Below are 19,063 nucleotides of genomic sequence, written 5' to 3' on the forward strand. Positions count from 1 at the left end.
CCTTCCCTTCTTATCGTTCCGAAAACCCATTTAAATCTATGTCCCCTCACCTTAAATCTCTCTCCTCTAATTATGGACTTCCCTATCCCCTGGCAAACACTTCCCAGCTTCTCCTCCCTCCCATCCCAGCACCATCTTCGTGAATCACTTCTGCATCCTTTTCCAATGGAGGGCACACAGCTGATCCCTCTGGCTGCTTGGCTAACTTGGCTCTAATTCTTCCCAGCAACTCCAAAGGCCACCAAGTCTCCTGCAAAGGCCACGTTGGAAGGGACGATCAATGCCAACGACAGCAAGGTCCCAAATTCTGGCCTGACAGAGAAGCAGCTGCAGCTCTCTGTGGAGGTAACGTGGCCACTCGCCTTGGTAAAACCCGATGTACTCGGCTATTACCCTGCCTCGCCCCACTAACCTGCACCCACTCCATACCCCTCCCGTCCTGTTCAAATTCTGCTTAAATGTTAAAATTGAGCCCATATTTACCACCTCGGCTCACTCCACACTCCCACCATTCTCTGTGTGAAGAGGGTCCACCTGTGTGAAGAGGTTCCCCCTAAACCTTTTCCCTTTCACCCTTAACCCATGTCCTCTGGTTTATATCTCACTGACTCTCAGTGGCAAAAGCCGATCTCTGTCTGTCCCCCTCATAATTTTAATTACTTCGATCAAATCTCCGTTGTTCTTCTACGCTCCAGGGAATAAAGACCGAACCTGTTTAACCTTTCCCTGTAACTCAGTTCCCAAGTCCAGACAACATCCGAGTAAATCTTCTCTGCCCTCTTTCTATATTATTGATCTCTCCTGTAGCTTGGTGACCAAAACTGCACACAATTCTCCAAATCTGGCCTCACCAATGTCTTGTAAAATTTTACTATCACGTCCCATTCAGCACCTCCATAGAACATTAGAGCACAGTAAACAGGCTCTTTGGCCCTTCTCGTCTGTGCCTAACTATTATTCTGCCCAATCCCACTGACCTCCATTACCACATCCCTCCGCACCCCTCTTGACCAGGTACCCGTCCAAATTTTTATTGAATTTTATTGACCCCAAATTCACCACCTCAGCTGGCAGCTTGTCACACACCCTCGCCCCTCTCTGCATGGGGAAGATCCCCCTAGTCATCTCACCTTTCATCCTTAACACGTTCGTTAGTTCTTGTCTCGACCAACCTTAGTGAAAGAAGCATCTTCTCTATCTGTACCCTGTCATTTTGTACCCCTCAATCAAATCCCCCTTCATTCTCCGACACTCCAGCGAATAAAGTCCTCACCTGTTTAACCTTTCACTGTAACTCAGTTCCATGAGCCCTAGCCACATCCTTGTTACTCTTCCCTTTGCCTTCAATCTTGTCTGCCTTTCATAGGTTTCTTTTATTGCCACGTAATATTACATCTAAAATGTCACCTCCAGTGTTTCCTTGCCGTAAAGGCAAAGAGTCACTGTGAGCATTGCCTGGCACCCCTAACAACAGGAGAAAAAGAAACAAAAGAGGGTCCCTTCAGAGACGCTGAATGTCCATGGATTCGCCTCCAACTCTTCTGCAGCCTCACCAGTTCTATCCATCAGTCACCCGAGTTCCAGATCTGAACCCCAAACACAATGAGGAAGCCTTTGGGAGCCCTCCTTGTCCTCAGTGCCCTCTCAAATCCCAGTTCCAATACCTGGTTACCATAAGCCAGCCTCCCGCAGCCAGTGTGGGTTCCCAACCGCAAGTCACCCACAGCCTGTGTGGATTCCCAACCACAGGTCACCTGCAGCCCATGAGGGTTCCCCGACTCCAGGTCGCCCACAGCCTGTGTGGGTTCCCAACCGCACATCGCCCACAGTCTGTGTGGGTTCCCAACCACAGGTCACCTGCAGCCCATGTGGGTTCCCCGACTTCAGGTCGCCCACAGCCTGTGTGGGTTTCTAACCGCACATCGCCCACAGTCTGTGTGGGTTCCCAACCACAGGTCACCTGCAGCCAATGTGGGTTTCCCAACCACATGTCACCCATAGCCAGTGTGGGTTCCTGACTCAAGGTCACTCGCAGTCCGTGTGGGTCACTCAATCGCACATCACCTGCAACCATTGTGGGTTCCCCAACTGCACATCGCCTGGAGTCCGTGTGGGTTCCCCAACCACACGTCACCCGCATTCAGTGTGGGTTCCTGACTCAAGGTCACTCGCAGCCTGTGTTGGTTCCCCAACTGCAGGTCACCTTCAATCCATGTAGGTTCCCTGACAACATGTCACCCACAGCCGTATGGGTTCCCAACTCAAGGTCACTCGCAGCCTGTGTTGGTTCCCCAACTGCAGGTCACCTTCAATCCATGTAGGTTCCCTGACAACATGTCACCCACAGCCGTATGGGTTCCCAACTCAAGGTCACTCGTAGACCGTGTGGGTCCCCGACTGTACATCACCCACAGCCCATGTGGGTTCCCAACTCAAGATCAGCCGCAACCAGTGTGGGTTCTTCGACTGCAGGTTGCCCAATGCCCATGTGGATCCTTTGCCTGTCTGGAGATACAATGAGATGAAATCTCCGTGAGGGCAGTGTGAAAGTGCTGTTGCATGCTGGACGCTCTAGGAGCACAGCAACCAGAGGTGGTGACGTTGTCCGGGAACCCAACCCCCCTTCCCTCACCCTCTCTCTGCTTTGTGTGTGACAGGTGCTTACGTCCCACTCGTGTTCAGAGGAAGGTCTGGAAGACGCAGCGAACATCCTCCTCCAGCTCTCCAGGGGGGAGCCAGGCACCAGGGACACCGTTCTGAAGCTACTGCTGAGCGGGGCTCGCCAGTTGGGATACACCCTGTGCCAGCAGATAGGTACCTGTCTCTCCTTCCCCCACCCCCACCCTCTGCCTTTCTTCCAGTGAGGCCTTCCCTCACAACCAGTAGGCCATTGAAGCTGACTGAGGAGAAGATTGAATCATCTGGGACTGTACTCGCTGGAATTTAGAAGAATGAGAGGAGCTCCTATAAAAACATTTAAATTATGATAGAGGTTGGTAAGTTGTTTCCTTTGGTGAAACAAGATGGTAAATGTGAGGTGATCCACTTTGGAAGGAAGAATGGAAGATAAGATTATTATTTAAATGGCAAACAAATGCAGCCTGCTGCCATGCAGAAGGACATGGGAGAGCTGATGCATGAATCGCAAAAGGTTGGTTTGCGGGTTTGAAGGCAAATGGAACTTTGTCCTTCATTGCTGGAGGGAATGAATTTAGGAGCAGGGAGGTTCTGCTGAAACTGCACAAGGTCCTGGCGAGGCCAAAACATCCCTTAGAAAAACAATCAGATAAACTTTTTATTCCCTTCCCCTCCCCCTTATATAAAAGGCACACTTGGAGTATTGTGTTCAGTTCTGGTCACCTCATGACAGGAAGGATCTGGAAGCAGCTGTGGAGAGGGGGCAAAGGAGATTCACCAGGATTGGGAAGCAAGTCTTATGAGGCAAGGTTAGCAGAGCTGGAATGTTTCTCTTTGGAGTGCAGAAGGATGAGACGAGACACCATAAGATTGTAAGAGGTGGACGGCCAGCACCTTTTTCCTGGGGCAGGATAGGCAATCACCAGGGAACATCTGTACAAAGTGAAGGAAGGGAAGTTTAGAGATAAGTTTCTTTTTACACAGTTTTGGGGGCCTGGAAAGCCTCACCAGGGGTAGTGGTGGAGGCTGAATATTTAATAGACTCTTAGACAGGCCGACAGATGGAAGAAAAATAGAGGGTTATAGGATAGGGAGGGGTTAGTACTGTTTTTGTTGGTAGGAATGTATAGGTTGGCGCAACATTGAGGGCCGAAGGGCCTGTACTGTGCTGTCATGTTCTAGAAACTAAAAGTTGGCCAATGTTTCAGGCTTGGGCCCTTCGCCGAGGTACAAGCCAAAAACAGGCTGGTGCCTGAATGAGTTGGTGGTGGGGGGGAGGTGGTGGTGGAGGAGGAGATGTGGAGATGTACAGGCTGACAGGTAAACAGTTGCTACAGGTGGAAGGGTAGAAGATGTGATGGAGGGAGGTGGTCGCTCTCTAAATGGAGAGGGAAAGGGGTAGAAAGAAGACAGGAAAAGAAGGAGAGACTCGGGGTGGGGTTAACACAAACGGAAGAAGTCAAGACACTAATGGCATCTGGCTGGGGAGTGCCAGGCGGAATATGGGGTGTTCCTCTAATTTGCAGGTGGTCTCAGTTTGGCAGTGTGTGGGGTTACAGACGGGCGTGTCATTGTGGTCACAGACAGGCGTGTCAGTAGGGTCACAGACGGGCGTGTCAGTGGGGTCACAGACAGGCGTGTCAGTGGGGCCACAGACGGGCGTGTCAGTGTGGGGCCACAGACAGGCGTGTCAGTGTGGGGCCACAGACAGGCGTGTCAGTGTGAGGCCACAGACAGCCGTGTCAGTGTGGGGCCACCTACAGGCGTGTCATTGCGGGTCCACTGACAGGAGTGTCAGTGTGGTCTAAGTGCAATTGTTGGGTTAGTATCACTTGACTGAGGAGTGCCATGGCAAAATACGAGGTGTTGTTCACTGGCTTGTTCAGAGCAAGTATCAAATTCCCAAGCAGTTCTCATCTGCATCGGAACCCAAGGGCGGTTCGACCCAACATCTCTCTGCCAGCCCTTGTGAATCGTCCCACATTTTTTTCTTTCTCCTCCCCTGTGAACATTGGGAATTGGATCAGAGCCTGGGCCAGGTCTTTAAGTGACGATTCTTGCCTTTCCCCGGCAGGTACCCTGCTCGCTGAGCTGCGGGAGTATAACCTGGAGCAGCAGAGGAGGGCACAAAGTGATGGACAGTCGCCGGAGACTGCATCCGACGACCACCCCCAGCTGACCAAGCCGAAAGGGAAGATGCAGAGCAGGTGAGGGGGGCTGGCACCACTTTCCTCCCCTCCATCGGGGGTAGTGGGGGGGGGCGGTGGGAGGCTGACACACAGCTCCGCTCCGACCCAGTGACTGACTCACCAACGCACACGGAAGCCAAGCCTCCCGCCCCCGCCCCCCCCCCCCCCCCCCCATTGATTTTGGTACAGTCAAACCTCTGAGGTAGGGAGAGAGGGTGAGTGTGGCCTCTGCAATGCCGCTGGTCAAACTGCAGAGTGCAGTTTTGGTCACTGAACTGCAGGAAAGTTATCAATAGGATAGAAAGAGAGCAGAGTAGATTTACTGAGATGTTGCCAGGGAAAGGTTAAAGAGGTAAGGACTTTATTCCCTGGAGCATAGAAGAATGAGGGGAGATTTGATCAAGGTGTTTAAAATTATGGGGGGGGGGTAGATAGAGTAAACATGGTAGACTTTTTTCACTGAGGGTCGGTGAGATACAAACCAGAGGACAAGGATTAAGGATGAAAGGGAAAAAGTTCAGGGGAATTTTTGCATGCAGAGAGCGATGGGAGTGTGGAATGAGGTGTTGTTCCTGCAATTTGTGGGTGGTCTCAGTCTGGCAGTGTATGAGACCATGGACAGACATGTCAGGAAGAGAATTGGGTGGGGGTTTGAAATGGTCCGCTACTGGGAGATCCCTGCTAATGCGGTGGACAGAGCTGAGGTGCTCAACCAAATGAATGGAGCCCACTTCGCCGGCCATCTTGGAGACTTGAAGCACCCCGCTTTCGTGCCTGTAAAGCTCCATGAACCAGTCAGGCCAATACCGAGACCATTCAGGAGTTCGAGAAGCTTGGCCTCCGGGGAGAGATAAATCGTCGGTCAGAAGCAGGGCATAATTTCACCGGACTTTGAACTTTTTTTTTCCTTCTCCCTCCGCCCTGCTCCCAGGTTTGACACAGCAGAGAACGTGGTGATCGTGGCATCCCACAAGCGCCCACTAGGCGGCCGGGAGCTCCAGCTGCCCTCCATGTCAATGCTGACGTCCAAGACCTCCACTCAGAAGTTCTTCCTCCGCATCCTTCAGGTCATCATCCAGCTGCGGGACGCGACCCGCAGGGCCAACAAGAAGGTCAAGCAGACGGGGAGACTAGGTATGAGGGAGGCAGCGGTGGTTCCCCTTACCCCCAAAGACGTGTTCCTCTCCTCTGTCCCCTGCCACCTGCTTCATGTGTATTTTTTAAAATGTCGATATACTGCACAGTGACAGGCCCGACAATCCCACACTGTCCAAAGACAATTAACCCACGTGTTGTGAGTGAGGGAACTGATTAATCGGGGCTCAAAAGCAAGGACTCTGTTCATCGCAACATTGCAACGGAGATAAAGCACACACGAACACAATTTATAGAAGATGAGGGTGGGAAAATCACAACACATGCACATGCGAGCAACATAGTTACATACAATCAAGGGAAAATACAATACAATACCCACCAGCCCTTGACTCAGTGCAGGCACAGCTCTATGCTACTTGGGACACTAACTAAGTTGCTTCCACAACTCTTTAATATTTGCACACCTCACCAAACAATTCTCCAATGCCGTTCCATGGAGGCCAGACAGTCCCTTGAAAATGGCAGAGAGAGAACTGGGCACATGTGGCATCCTTTATGGTTTGGGGGGTGGGGTTTCCAGCCCAGGTCTGATCGATTACAATGTCCCAGGGCCAAGTGCAGGAGGACTGGGGGGGTCTAGCCCAGGTCACCTACAGTGATTCGATGGCTCGCTTCCAACAAAGTCTAATCATTGCCAATGGCCCAGGGCCAAGTACAAGGATACTTAATGGTCAGGTGGGGACTGATGGGTGGGGCGAGGCCAAACCTTGATTGGCAGATGGTGTGTCTTCCAACCAGGTAACAGACAGTGCTGTCAATACAGTACAGGCCCTTTGATGTTGTGCCGATTCTTATATTCCTTAAAAAAAAGTACTAAACCCTTCCTACCCCGTAACCCTCTATTTTTCTTCCATCCATGGGCCTGTCTAGAGTCTCTTAATTGCCTCTAATGTTCCAGCCTCCACCACCACCCTTGGCAAGGCATTCTAGTCCCCCACAATTCTCTGTTAAAAAAAAACACCCCTAAACCCCTCCCTTCACTTTGTCCAGAGTCCTCTGGTGTTTGCTGATCCTGCCCTGGGAAACAAACGTGGGCTGTCCACCCTATCTACACCTCACAGAATCTTGTAGATCTCCATAAAGTCTCCTCTCATCCTTCTATGCTCCAAAGAGAGATGTTCCAGCTCTGCTAACCTTGCCTCATAAGACTTGTTTCCAAATCCTAGGGAATCTCCTCTGTCCCCTCTCCAGAGCTTCCAAATCCTTCCTGTAATGAGGTGATCAGAACTGAGCACAATGCTTTAAGTGTAATCTTATCACGTGATAGCCATGAACCTCCACAATGCACCGTGTCCTATATGTTTTTGGAGGGTGGGAGGAAACCGGAGCCCACGGGGAAGAATACAAATATGAACCTGGGCCGCTGGAACAGTAATAGCGTCGCGCTAACTGTGCCTCTCAGACGCAGCGACGCCACAGACCAGTCAAACATCTCGAGCGCTGTCCCAAGTGCGGTGGAAGACTAGCACGCAAGGCTGCAAGGGGGGAAGGTGGGTTGGTATGGAGCGAAGGCAGCAGGATTTTTGCCGTTTAGGGATTCGTGCAGGAGCCTGGTTCCAGCAGGAAGGGAGCTGTCTGCGGATCCGGTGATCTTGCAGTCGTGAATCTTCTCCTTCAACAGTAGTTGTGGTGGGGGAGGGGGGTGGCGAAGAGAAGTGCAGCTGTGGAGTCCAGGTCATTAAGGCAGAGATTCATCCCTGACTCATCAGGGTATCAAGGTGATGGAGAGAAGACAGGGGAGCAGGGCTGAGTGGGAGAACGGAATGGCGGAGTGGACTCGATGGGCCAAACGGCCTGTAGCTGCGGTGGGACGAGCCTCTTGGCATGACGGCTGCTTTTCCAGGGTAGCAGGAGTCGGAGGGGGTTGCACATGATGGTCTGAGCTTTGTTCGCAAACCTCTGCAGTTTCTCGGTTGGGGGGGGGGGGTGTCCTGAGCGCAACAGTTCCCATCCCATGCAGAGATACCTCCCCAACAGAGTACAGCTTCGCCGAGGGGTGCAGGGATCATGCCAGATTTTTCAGGCTTCTGAGGAAGTAGAGGTGCTGGTCCACTTTCCTGTACATTGTGGGTGGGCCTGGTTAGACATTTACCCCCAGGAACTGGAAACTGCACTATCTCCACATCAGCACCTTCAATCTGGTCTGGGTGGAGATTTCCTTCCCCCCCCCCCCCAACCCATTGTGTTTGGAAAGAAGAGGTCCACCCAGCTTTACGACGTAGAGCATTCACACGAAACCGTTCATAAACCAAAAATTTGTAAAGCAAAAACCTTTTGACTGCTATTGGAGGAGAATGCCGTTCGAGGGAGTAGAATGAGGACAGGAGGATGGCATTCGGGGGAGTAAAATGAGGACAAAGGTGTCTGTGAGAGTGGTGATGGCATTTGATGTGGTCGCCTCCTGGGAGTTTGAATCCACAGACTCAGTGCAGGCATTGGGCGAGGGAGTTACCCAGACTGCGTTCGGTCCCACCGAGGCAGAGGTGGTGTGTGAGGCTCTGCTCGAGACGTTAAGCACGTGTCAGAGTACTTGCCATTGCGCGGCCTACAATGGAAGAGGTTGGGAAGGAGTGGGGGGAACACTCCTCTCAGTAACATCAACCCCTCCTCCCCGGTCAGAGCAGCAAAGAACACCAGGGTCACCCTCCCGTTTCAGAACAGTGAAAACTGATCTTGGCACCAGAAACGAGGACGAAGGTTTAGGTAGAGACATACAAGCACAGTACCGGCCCTCCGGCTCTTCGATGTTGTGCCGACCTATTGGAAATCTCCACAATCTCACACTTCCCTCCCTCATACCCATAACATCCTGTCTTGAGTCTTTTAAATGTCCCCTATTGTACCAGTTTCTTCCACCACCATCAGGCACCCACAAAAAAAAACATGCCTCGAAAAAGGGTCTCTGACCACGTTCCATAGTCGCACAGGATTGGTGGGTTAATTGGTCCCATGAGTGTATTTGGACGGCACAGGCTTGTGGGCTGGAAGGGCCTGTTACTGTGCTATGTCTCTCAGTTTTGAAAAGATATTAAACTTTCCTCCACTCACCATGGCTGTCCCCTGGTACTACACCCCGCCACCCCGGAAAATGGTTGATCGATGCGCCTTGTATTCTTGCCTTACCTCTAACAAGTTGAAAGGGAGTTAAACGCTGGTGGTGGTGGAGATCTCGGAACTTCCCAGCACGAGGAGGTGGAGTGGAGCTCAGTTGTTCACTGGGTTAGATGGAACTCTAACCAATCTCTCTCGCTATCCAGGGACCTCGGCCTTGGGCTCTGCGAGCAGCATCCAGGCAGCTGTGAGGCAGCTGGAGGCAGAGGCTGACGCCATCATACAAATGGTACGTGAGGGCCAACGTGCCAGAAGACAACAGCAATCAGCCATGGTTAGCATGAAGCCTGCGCCGGAGGCAGGGCACTTGTGGATTTAATTTTGTTTCTTCTTCCATTTCCGTCACACGCACTCCTGTCCCCTCAAGTTTGGGTTATGTTTTCCCCTTTCCTCCCCGCCATCTGTGATCACCCACCCCGCTTGGATCCGAGGGTGTGCTCACCTGGCCCTCCCTTTTGCCAGGCCAATGCATCTTGTTTACCGCTGACAGGCTGGGTGTCCTTCATTCTGCTGCTCGTGGAGAGAGGTGCACCGGGGCCTTGATCCAATCACGTGGGAACAGTGGCTGGGTTAGGCCTCATCAATTCTTGCCTTGTTCTCTTCCCTCTCTCCACCCTGGCTCTGCAGACGAGAACACAGGCAGGGGAAAGTTTGGGTTTGCAAGAGGGTGAGAGATAGAGGGGAGGACAGAGAAAGAGGGGTGGGCAGAGAAAGGGGGGGACAGAGTGGGGGCAGAGAAAGAGGGGTGGACAGAGGGCTAAGGGGAGAGAGGGGGTAGAGAAAGAGGGGAGGACAGAGAGGGGGGACTGAAAGAGAACTGGGGCGGAGTGGGGGGGACAGACGGGGAAGAGACAAAAAGAGGGTGATACGGGGGAGAGAGAGATAGGGAGGCAGACAGAGAGAGTGGGAGACAAGGAAACAGACAAACAAGGGGGATAGAGAGGCACAGAGACAGACTCTCCCCCTTCTCCCTCCCTCTCTCGTGCGTCCCTGAACTCCCCACTGATTTCTTTTATGCCACTTGCCAGCACAAATTACAGTGGCCAATTAATCTCCCATCTAAACACAAAGTCCTCAGGTGCTGGAATCTTGAGCAAACTGAGGGGCTCAGTGGGTCAGACAGCATCCGTGGGGAGAGATGGTCCATCAATGTTTCCTAGTCCTAACCATTCCAGCACAGTACAGGCCCTTCAGCCCATGATGTTGTGCCAACCTATATAAACTTTCTCAGCAATCTAAACCTTGCTTCCCTCATACCCGTAACCCTCTATTTTTCATTCATGCACCTGTCTAAGAGTGTTTTAAATGCCCCTATTGTACCAGTCTCCACCACCACCCGTGGAAATGCATTCCAGGCACCCACGACTCACTTTGTAAAAAAAAAATAAAACTTACCCCTGACTTCTGCCCTAAACTTCCCTCCCTTCACTTTGTACAGACGTCCTCTGCTGTCTTGGAAACAGGCGTTGGCCGTCCACCTCTCAGAATCTTGTAGACTATGAAATCTCCTCTCATCCTTCTATGCTCCAAAGAGAAAATTCCCAGCTCTGCCAACCTTGCCTCATAAAGACATATTTTACAATCCTAGTCAATCTCCTCTGCCCCCTCTCCACTGCTTCCACATCCTTCCCATCATGAGATGACCAGAACTGAAAGCAACACTCTTAAGTGTGGTCTCACCAGGAGACTTGTAGAGTTGCAACATGACCTCATGGCTCTTGAACTCAGTCCCCCCGACTAACAGATCAACCCACGAGGCAACCTTGAGAGATCTGCGGATTTGGGCCCCAAAGTCCCTCTCCAACACCTTTGTGCGTTGCCCTTGACCCAGGGTCTGCAGGCTTCACACGCCGAGTCATAGTGGTTTGCCATCATTTGCAGATTGATGAGAGCAATGTTTTATTCCTCCCACACAGTGCAGCAGGCAGCACGGGTCGGAGTGAATTTAAGAGAACTTAAGTTTGCCGGATATTTGTGTGTTAGTTCACATTCCAAACCAATGGTCTGATCTTCATACAACCGACCTGCTGGGCAAAACAAATAGGGACAGAGGGGAAATTTCTGCTGGTCAGTGAAATCCTCCCAGCTTTGTAAAATTCACCTTATAAAAAGCAATTCTTGATATATTAAAAAAGATAATAACTTCCAGTTGAATTGTTTTTAAAAACAGTGCCAGTTTTGCTTTCACAACAAGCATCGTTTTAAATTTAAATGGTTTGAAATAAGCCGATTCTGGCCGTTGAGTCCCATGCTGACCAATTAACATAGAAAACCCATAGGTTTCGGAAGGTGGGAAGAAATCAGGGTGCTCAGAGGAGACCCGCGCAGCTCAAGGGGAGTGCACACAAACTCTTTGAACCAGGTCGCTGGCGCTGCAGTAGCGAGCGTCATGACATCCCTGCCTGACCCACTGACCAAGATTAGTCAATGGCATGCCGAAGTGACGCGTTCTGCGGGGGTGGGGTGGCTTCCCGAAACATCCGTTGGGCTGCAGGAGAGAGTCGGCAAATCCTGGCCTCATCAAGTCGATTCAAAGACCTCGTCAGCCACCAGATACCCGGGTGGGGTGGGGAGCCTCTTGTCCTGCGTAGTCCCTGCAGGTGCCAAGGCTTCTGCGCTGGCCAAACCCCACCTCACAAATCCCGTGTTCACTCTTCACCTCTTCCACTGACATGATTACCTTCCCACCCACCCCAAAACCCCCTCTCCCTTTAGCTGGCACCCCGTAGCTTAACTCTCTGCCTCCTTTCCTCCCCCCCCTCCCCATGAGGGGCTTTGATTTGCTCTCTCCTCCACAGTGGGGGATTGTGCCGAATCTTCCAGCAGGCTCGTTTCACCTCCAGCCTTGGTGAGCTGCCAGCAAGTTGGCTGATCCGGTGCATCCAAGGAAGTTTGCGACTCTCTCTACCTCTCGCTTCCCTTTGACACACCTGCGGCAACCTTTCCCATGTGTTGAGGATGCGGCAGAGGAGCCCTAGTGCACTTGTGGGTAGGTGGGGGGGGGAATAATGTGTCTCCCTCCCAGACTCCCCATCAGTTCTGCGGGAAGCTTGTATCCCTCGGGGAAGCATTCTGACGGGGCTAGTGATGAATCCTCCCATTTTCTGGGAATTTGGATGTAGAGGTTGTAACTGATGATCACAAGGTGGTCACTTGCAGCCCTTGGCAGGGGAGCTCACAAGGGCAGGGTATTCCTGCCTATATCCTGATCAGTGTCCCCTCCCTACCCCATTACATCTCCTGACGGCTCCTAGTGGGAATGGGTCTCCTAATCCCCACTGCGGCAGCTCCCACTGGTGAAGTTTCTGGGGAAACATCGGGAAGTGCCTGCACTGAGGACCTCATCCTGGTTGGAGGGTGGAGTGCGCATTCGTGGGAGGTGGGGGAGCTGGCGGTGACGAAGGGGAGTTAACAAGAGGCCTGTTGAATCCAGCAATGGGAAGACCTGGGACTCCTTCCCTTCCACTACCCGCCCCCCACTGCTCAGCCAGCTAAGATCAGACTGGCGCCCTCTCACTCTTTGTCCTCGAATCATCTTCCGCCACTGCCCACCCCCCCCCCCACCTCCACACCAGTTTTGACTCTGATCATTCACTTCTCTCTCTCTCTCTCTCCCCCCCCCCCCACCCCACCACCCACCAAAGTCGGAGTCGACCCCAGCAGAGGGAGCCCCACGGAGGGACGAGTCTCCCATGGATGTGGACCAGCCCTCGCCGGCTGCTCAGGAGTCGCTGTCACTTGGTAAATGCGCCGTGGGTCAGCCAGAGTGTCGCGGGACCCCCCCCCAATCCATTCCAAGCTCCCTGGGGTGGGTGGGAAGGGAGGTGGGCTTGCCCCTGCAGAGTCAGTTTGGAAGCTTGGTTTCCTCAGATGCAGAGGAGTCTGGGGGGGGTGGAGGGGAGGGGTAATTGATATTCCTTCTGTCTCTGAAAATGTTCTGGGCTGCCCAGTGTCAGTAAGAGAGACAGCAGCATGGAGACTTTCTGCACTGTCCTCGGATTACCTGGTCTCTTCTTGCCTTCTCTCATCCCCGTTGGACCCAGGGCCTTTTATTCCTTGCCTGCAAATTTTAAGATTCCTTTTATTGTCATTGTAATAAAATAGTGTCATATTAGTGTCATAAGGCAGACACTATCTGACCCCACCTCTTACAGTCCGAGAGAGAGAGAGAAGCAAAAGAAAGTGTCCGTGGATTTTCCTCCAGCGCTCCCACAGCCACATAGAGTCCAGTCCAAACCATCAGCTCCAGATCCGAACCAACAGGGACAGGAGACGTGTCAGTGCCTTGGCGCCTTCTCGCGTCCCGGTACCCCTTCAGCTGGCTTCTAGCGGCCTGTAAGCTGGTAGGAGTCCCTCAACTGCATGTCGCCAGCAGCCTGTAGCCTGCGTGGGTTCCTCGCCTCAAGTCGCCAACTGACGCCGCCATCTGTGTGTATCTTTAGCCGCAGAGCCCCTCGCTGGTCAGCCGCAGTGCTCACTGTCCTGTGGGTCATCTCCTCTGCTTTTCTTTCTCCAAATGGGGGATGGGGGGGTTATGGTGCCCTGCGCCGGTCCTCCGCTTCCCCGGAAGCTGCAACCCCTCATGGACGCAGCTGATCATAGGTGCCTCCATCTTGAGCACAGACCCCACAGTTACGGGATTTTAAATAAAACCACAGTTGGTTGTTCCCCTAATTTGATGGCAGTCTTGTAGACCTCTATTAAATCGTCTCATCCACTCCAAAGAGAAAAGTCCCACCTCTGCTAACCTTGCCTCATGAAATATGTTTCCCAATCCAGACAACGTCTTGGTCAATCTCCTCTGCATCCTCTCCATAGCGTCCATATCCTTCCTGTATTGAGTGACAGAACTGAACACAATCCTCCAAGTGGGGTCTCACCAGAAATTTGGAGAGTTGCTACGTGATCTCTCAACTCCTGAACGCAATCCCACCCCCCCACCAACTAATGAAGCCCAGCATTCCATAGACCTTCTTAACTATCCTATCACCCTGCACGGCGACCTTGAGAGATGTATGGATATGGTTACTCCACACTCCACGATCTTGCAAAGATACACCAGTCCCATATAAAACCAATCCCGGAGTATATATGCTTGTTGGAGTCCTGGAAAACCAGGACATGGAGTATATGTGCTAGTTGGTCGTCCTGGAAACCAGGACATGGAGTATATGTGCTTGTTGGATGTCCTGGAAAACCAGGTCACAGAGTATATGTCCTAGTTGGTTGTCCTGGAAAGCCAGGACATGGAGCCCAAAGAGTGAAGTTGGTGTCACTGGAGTGCGGTGAGGAGTTTGTCTGTAGGGAGGTCAGATCCAACGTTCATGCAAGTGTGTAAAGTGGAAGAATAAGTGCATGGTCACAGTGAGGAAGGAACAGCCTGTGCAAAGCAAGGGCAGAGCTGTTGGGGACCCCCTGCGGGCTTGCTATGAATTGGTGGTCAGTGGGCTTAGAATCAGAATTTGTTGTCATGGACATGTCACCGAATTTGTCGTTTTGCAGTAACATTGCAAGTCCAAAAATTGCTAGAAATACTCATGTAGTAGTCGACTCCGTGTAATTGTGTGTTTTGCCTATGACATGTGTAAAAGTCGACCCTTCCCTATTTTTCGACCCGACCGCTCGCCCACCGGAGCTCCCGACCGCTCGCCCACCGGAGCTCCCGACCGCTCGCCCACCGGAGCTCCCGACCGCTCGCCCACCGGAGCTCCCGACCGCTCGCCCACCGGAGCTCCCGACCGCTCGCCCACCGGAGCTCCCGACCGCTCGCCCACCGGAGCTCCCGACCGCTCGCCCACCGGTGCTCCCGTCCGCTCGCCCACCGGTGCTCCCGTCCGCTCGCCCACCGGTGCTCCCGTCCGCTCGCCCACCAGAGCTCCCGACACCCTAACTGGATCCTCACCCCAGCCACCCGCTCATCTGAATTCCTGACACCCCAAGCGTGGACTTCCCACCCAGTCCAGGCCATCTGAGCTCACGACCACGGACCCTCACCCTGGCCAGCCGCCCATCCACTGGAGCTCCCAACACAACCATGAATCTTCACCCCGGCTGTCCGTCCATCAAAGCTCCTGCCACTCCATCCGTGGATCCTCACCCCAGCAGCCTGCCCACCTGAGCTCCCAATGCCCACCAGCCGCAGACTCTCTCCCAGGCCCCATCCATCTGCCCATTCGAGCTCCCTACATGCCAAACATGGACTCACCACCTGGTCCCAGCGGCCAAGCTTCCTGGTGCCTTGAATGATGCAGGTACTTACCGTGGGCAAAAGTTTTACCCTAAAAGTCAACCCGCCTTAAATTTGACCCCAAAAAACTCAACTATAACACGGGTATTTAGGGTACGTTTAAAGAAAATATAAGCAAGAGAAGAGAAAATGCTGAGTGTCTGTGATTCATTGTCAGCTTGTAAATCTGATGGCAGAGGGGAGGAATCTGTCCTACCAATGGGTGCTCGTCTTCAACCTCCTGGACCTCCTTCCCGATGGTAGCAGAGTGAAGAAGGCATGGCCTGGGTGGTGGGGGGCCTTGAGGAGAGAGGCTGCTTTCTTGTGACACCGCCTCATGTCATGTCCTCGATGAAGTGAAGCTTGGTGCCTGTGATGGAACTGGCCAAGTTAACAACCCTCTGGAGTTCATTCCTCCCCTGCGTGTTAGCACCTCCATACCAGAGAGTGATGCAGCCAGTCAGAATGCTCTCCATGGTCCACCTGTAAAAGATTTTGAGTCATAGGTGACCTACTGAATTGCCTTACAAACTATAGCTGTTGACGAGCCTTCTTTCTCATTGCATTGACATGGCCCCAAGACAGATCCTCGGAGATGTTGACACCCAGGAATTTTAAGTTCTTGATCCTCTCCACTGCTGAGCCCTCGTTGAGGACTGGGTCGTGTTCTTGATCCTCTCCACTGCTGAGCCCTCGATGAGGACTGGGTTGTGGTCTTGATCCTCTCCACTGCTGAGCCCTCGTTGAGGACTGGGTTGTGGTCTTGATCCTCTCCACTGCTGAGCCCTCGATGAGGACTGGGTCGTGTTCTTGATCCTCTCCACTGCTGAGCCCTCGCGGACTGGGTCGTGTTCTCCTGATGTCCACAATCAGTTCCTCAGCTTTGCTAATACTGAAGATCGTGTTTCTGCTGCTGTTCATCTTTCTCCACGTCTGCCGAACGGTAACAAGGCTGTTGGATGCCGTCCCGGAGCAGCTCTGCAAAGACACAGGCGAATGTGGGACAGTGCAGGTTCCTCGTTCTTCGGAAAGAACTCTGTGCCTGATGAGGATCCAGGGAACTCTGCCCAAGGGACCTAAAGGCTGTCTTATTAAATGTGTTTAAAGCAGAGAGAGAGAGTGTTTAGGGGAGTTTGAGTGTTACGGGAGCCGAGTCCACAGCCAGTTCAGCTGCCATCTCATTGAGTGGTGGAGCAGGTTCGACAGGGTAGATAGCACCCTCCATCCTGGTTCACATGTTCTAATGAGGAGCCCCCTCTGCTTTGTATCCTGTCATGAGGTTTGGATCTAGAGTTAGGTTGCTGATGGATCGACAGGAATCAGTGCGGCTGCGGGAGCGCTGGAGGTGAAATTACAGGCACTCAGTGTCTCTGAAGGGACTCTTTTGCTTCTCTTTCTCATGTTGTAAGGAGCACCGGGCGACACTATTGGCAACTCTTTGTTAGCCTTGTGAGTCATATTACACCTTCTGTAATAATGACAATAAAGGAATCTTGCATCTTGTTTGTTCTTGTGACATCTCTTGGAATTTTGGAGATCAAAGGGAGGGATCTCATTGGAACATTTTGAATGTTGAAAGGCATGGACAGAGTAGATGTGGAAACGTTGCTTCCCACGGTGGGAGAGTCTAGGACAAGAGGGCACAACTTCAGGATTTGAGAGGGTCCACTTAGAGATGCACAGAAATTTATTTAGCCAGAGAGTGAAGCACGGTAACAGGCCATTTCGAGTCCATGCCGCCCAATTTACACCCCATTAAGCTAAATTCCCCCCAATGCGTTTTTGAATGGTGGGAGGAAACCGGAGCCCCCTGAGAAAACCCACACAGACACAGGGAGAACGCACTAACTCCTTACACACAGTGCAGAACAAGAACGCTGGCGCTGAAAGGTGTTACGCTGACCACTAACGCCCACAGTGCTGCCTTACTGTGGAATATGTTCCCACAGGCAGTAGTGGAGCCCAAATCATTGGGTGCATTTAAGGCTGAGATTGACAGGTTCTGAGTAAAGCACGAAAGTCTGCAGCTTCTGTGATTTTGGCAAAAACACATCAAAATGGTGGAGGTACTGAGCAAGAGTCCATAGGAGGTAAAAATATATCACTGATGTTTCGAGCCTGAGCCCCTCTTCCAGGGTCCATAGGAGGTAAAGATATATCACTGATGTTTCAGGACTGAGCCCCTCTTCCAGGGTCCATAGGAGGTAAAGATATATCACTGATGTTTCAGACCTGAGCCCCTCTTCCAGGGTCCATAGGAGGTAAAGATTTATCAATGAAGTTTCGGGCCTGAGCCCCTCTTCCAGAGTCCATAGGAGGTAAAGATATATCAGTGACGTTTCGGGCTTGAGCCCCTCTTCCAGGGTCCATAGGAGGTAAAGATATATCACTGATGTTTCAGGCCTGAGCCCCTCTTCCAGGGTCCATAGGAGGTAAAGATTTATCAGTGACGATTCGGGCTTGAGCCCCTCTTCCAGGGTCCATAGGAGGTAAAGATATATCACTGATGTTTCAGGCCTGAGCCCCTCTTCCAGGGTCCATAGGAGTTAAAGATTTATCAGTGACGTTTTGAGCCTGAGCCCCTCTTCCAGGGTCCATAGGAGGTAAAGATATATCAGTGAAGTTTCGAGCCTGAGCCCTTCTTCCAGGGTCCATAGGAGGTAAAGATATATCAGTGACGTTTTGGGCCTGAGTCCCTCTTCCACGGTCCATAGGAGGTAAAGATTTATCAGTGACGTTTCGGGCCTGAGCCCCTCTTCCAGGAATAAGCAGAGTGAGCAAAAAGCTGGAAATCTCATAACACAGACAGTGCTGGCTTGGGGGAGGACTCCAAACCAACAAAAGGTGTTAATTGCCAAATAGCCTGAATATGCCTATGATTGTCTGTTATCAGAAGCTAAGCAGGGTCAGGCCTGGTGAGGACGGAGGGGAGACGACCTAGGAACGCCAGGAGCTGTCATTTCTGTGAGGGGCATTGGACAAAGTGGCGACTCTCTGTCTGCCTTACAGTAGTCAAAGGTTACATTCTAAATGTAAATAATGGAATCTTTACCTTTGATTGGGAGAGATACATGACTGGGGGAAGGTGGGGACAGACTCGATGGGCTGAAGGCCTGTTCCCGCTCCTATTTCTTATGGATAGAGCAAAGGTGACAGTAAAGTTTCACAACTCCCCCCGCCTTATTGATGGAATGTGACCAGTGATCTACCCCAGGGATCGGGCTGCTGAATAAATGGACCGGGGTGGGGGAGTGTCTGAGCTCGGTGTCCGTCCAAAACTCTGCACGGTGACCATTCCAAGAGGTGGGAAACACCCACATCTCAAGGCCTTGTGTTGTCACTGCAGGTTCTGAGGCAGGCCAGGCCGGCGAGAAGAAGGAGGAGGAGGAGAGGCTGCCGGAGCTGCCTCTGCTGAGCGAGCAGCTGAGCCTGGATGAACTCTGGGACATGCTGGGCGAGTGCCTGAAGGAGCTGGAGGAGTCGCACGACCAGCATGCAGTCTTGGGTGAGCTTCAGGGTGGGGGGGGTGGAGGAGGCGTGGAGGTGGAACCGATCCTACACTCAGCGAGTTCAAATACACTTATCATCTGATTGTACAAAACAACCAAGAAAACAGTGTCCAAACATTGCAAATACACTGACAAACATTACGCACATACAGACGAATGATATCTAGACACATAACCTTCATACAGTAAAACCCTGGTATCCGGCACCTATGGGTAGATGCTGGATAAGTGCA

At 52.2% G+C, this 19,063-nt stretch overlaps 1 protein-coding gene across 10 annotated transcripts in view; it reads left to right on the forward strand.

Annotated features, from left to right (window-relative positions):
* huwe1 (HECT, UBA and WWE domain containing E3 ubiquitin protein ligase 1) overlaps window positions 1-19,063 on the forward strand; it is a 283,531-nt gene that overhangs the window by 245,356 nt on the left and 19,112 nt on the right. For 6 of the 10 annotated variants that reach the window (XM_069929120.1, XM_069929119.1, XM_069929122.1 and 3 more), the window contains 7 exons: window positions 227-345; window positions 2,658-2,814; window positions 4,712-4,844; window positions 5,758-5,960; window positions 9,242-9,369; window positions 12,740-12,836; window positions 18,668-18,826. In XM_069929120.1, coding sequence (XP_069785221.1) covers window positions 227-345; window positions 2,658-2,814; window positions 4,712-4,844; window positions 5,758-5,960; window positions 9,242-9,369; window positions 12,740-12,836; window positions 18,668-18,826 — 996 coding nt within the window. Of the gene's footprint in view, window positions 1-226; window positions 346-2,657; window positions 2,815-4,711; window positions 4,845-5,757; window positions 5,961-9,241; window positions 9,370-12,739; window positions 12,837-18,667; window positions 18,827-19,063 lie in introns of those variants that run through there. The other 4 variants (XM_069929121.1, XM_069929128.1, XM_069929126.1 and 1 more) reach the window with 3 other exon arrangements.

This window comes from Narcine bancroftii, chromosome 3 (genome assembly GCF_036971445.1).
Source record: "Narcine bancroftii isolate sNarBan1 chromosome 3, sNarBan1.hap1, whole genome shotgun sequence".
NCBI classification, from domain to species: domain Eukaryota; kingdom Metazoa; phylum Chordata; class Chondrichthyes; order Torpediniformes; family Narcinidae; genus Narcine; species Narcine bancroftii.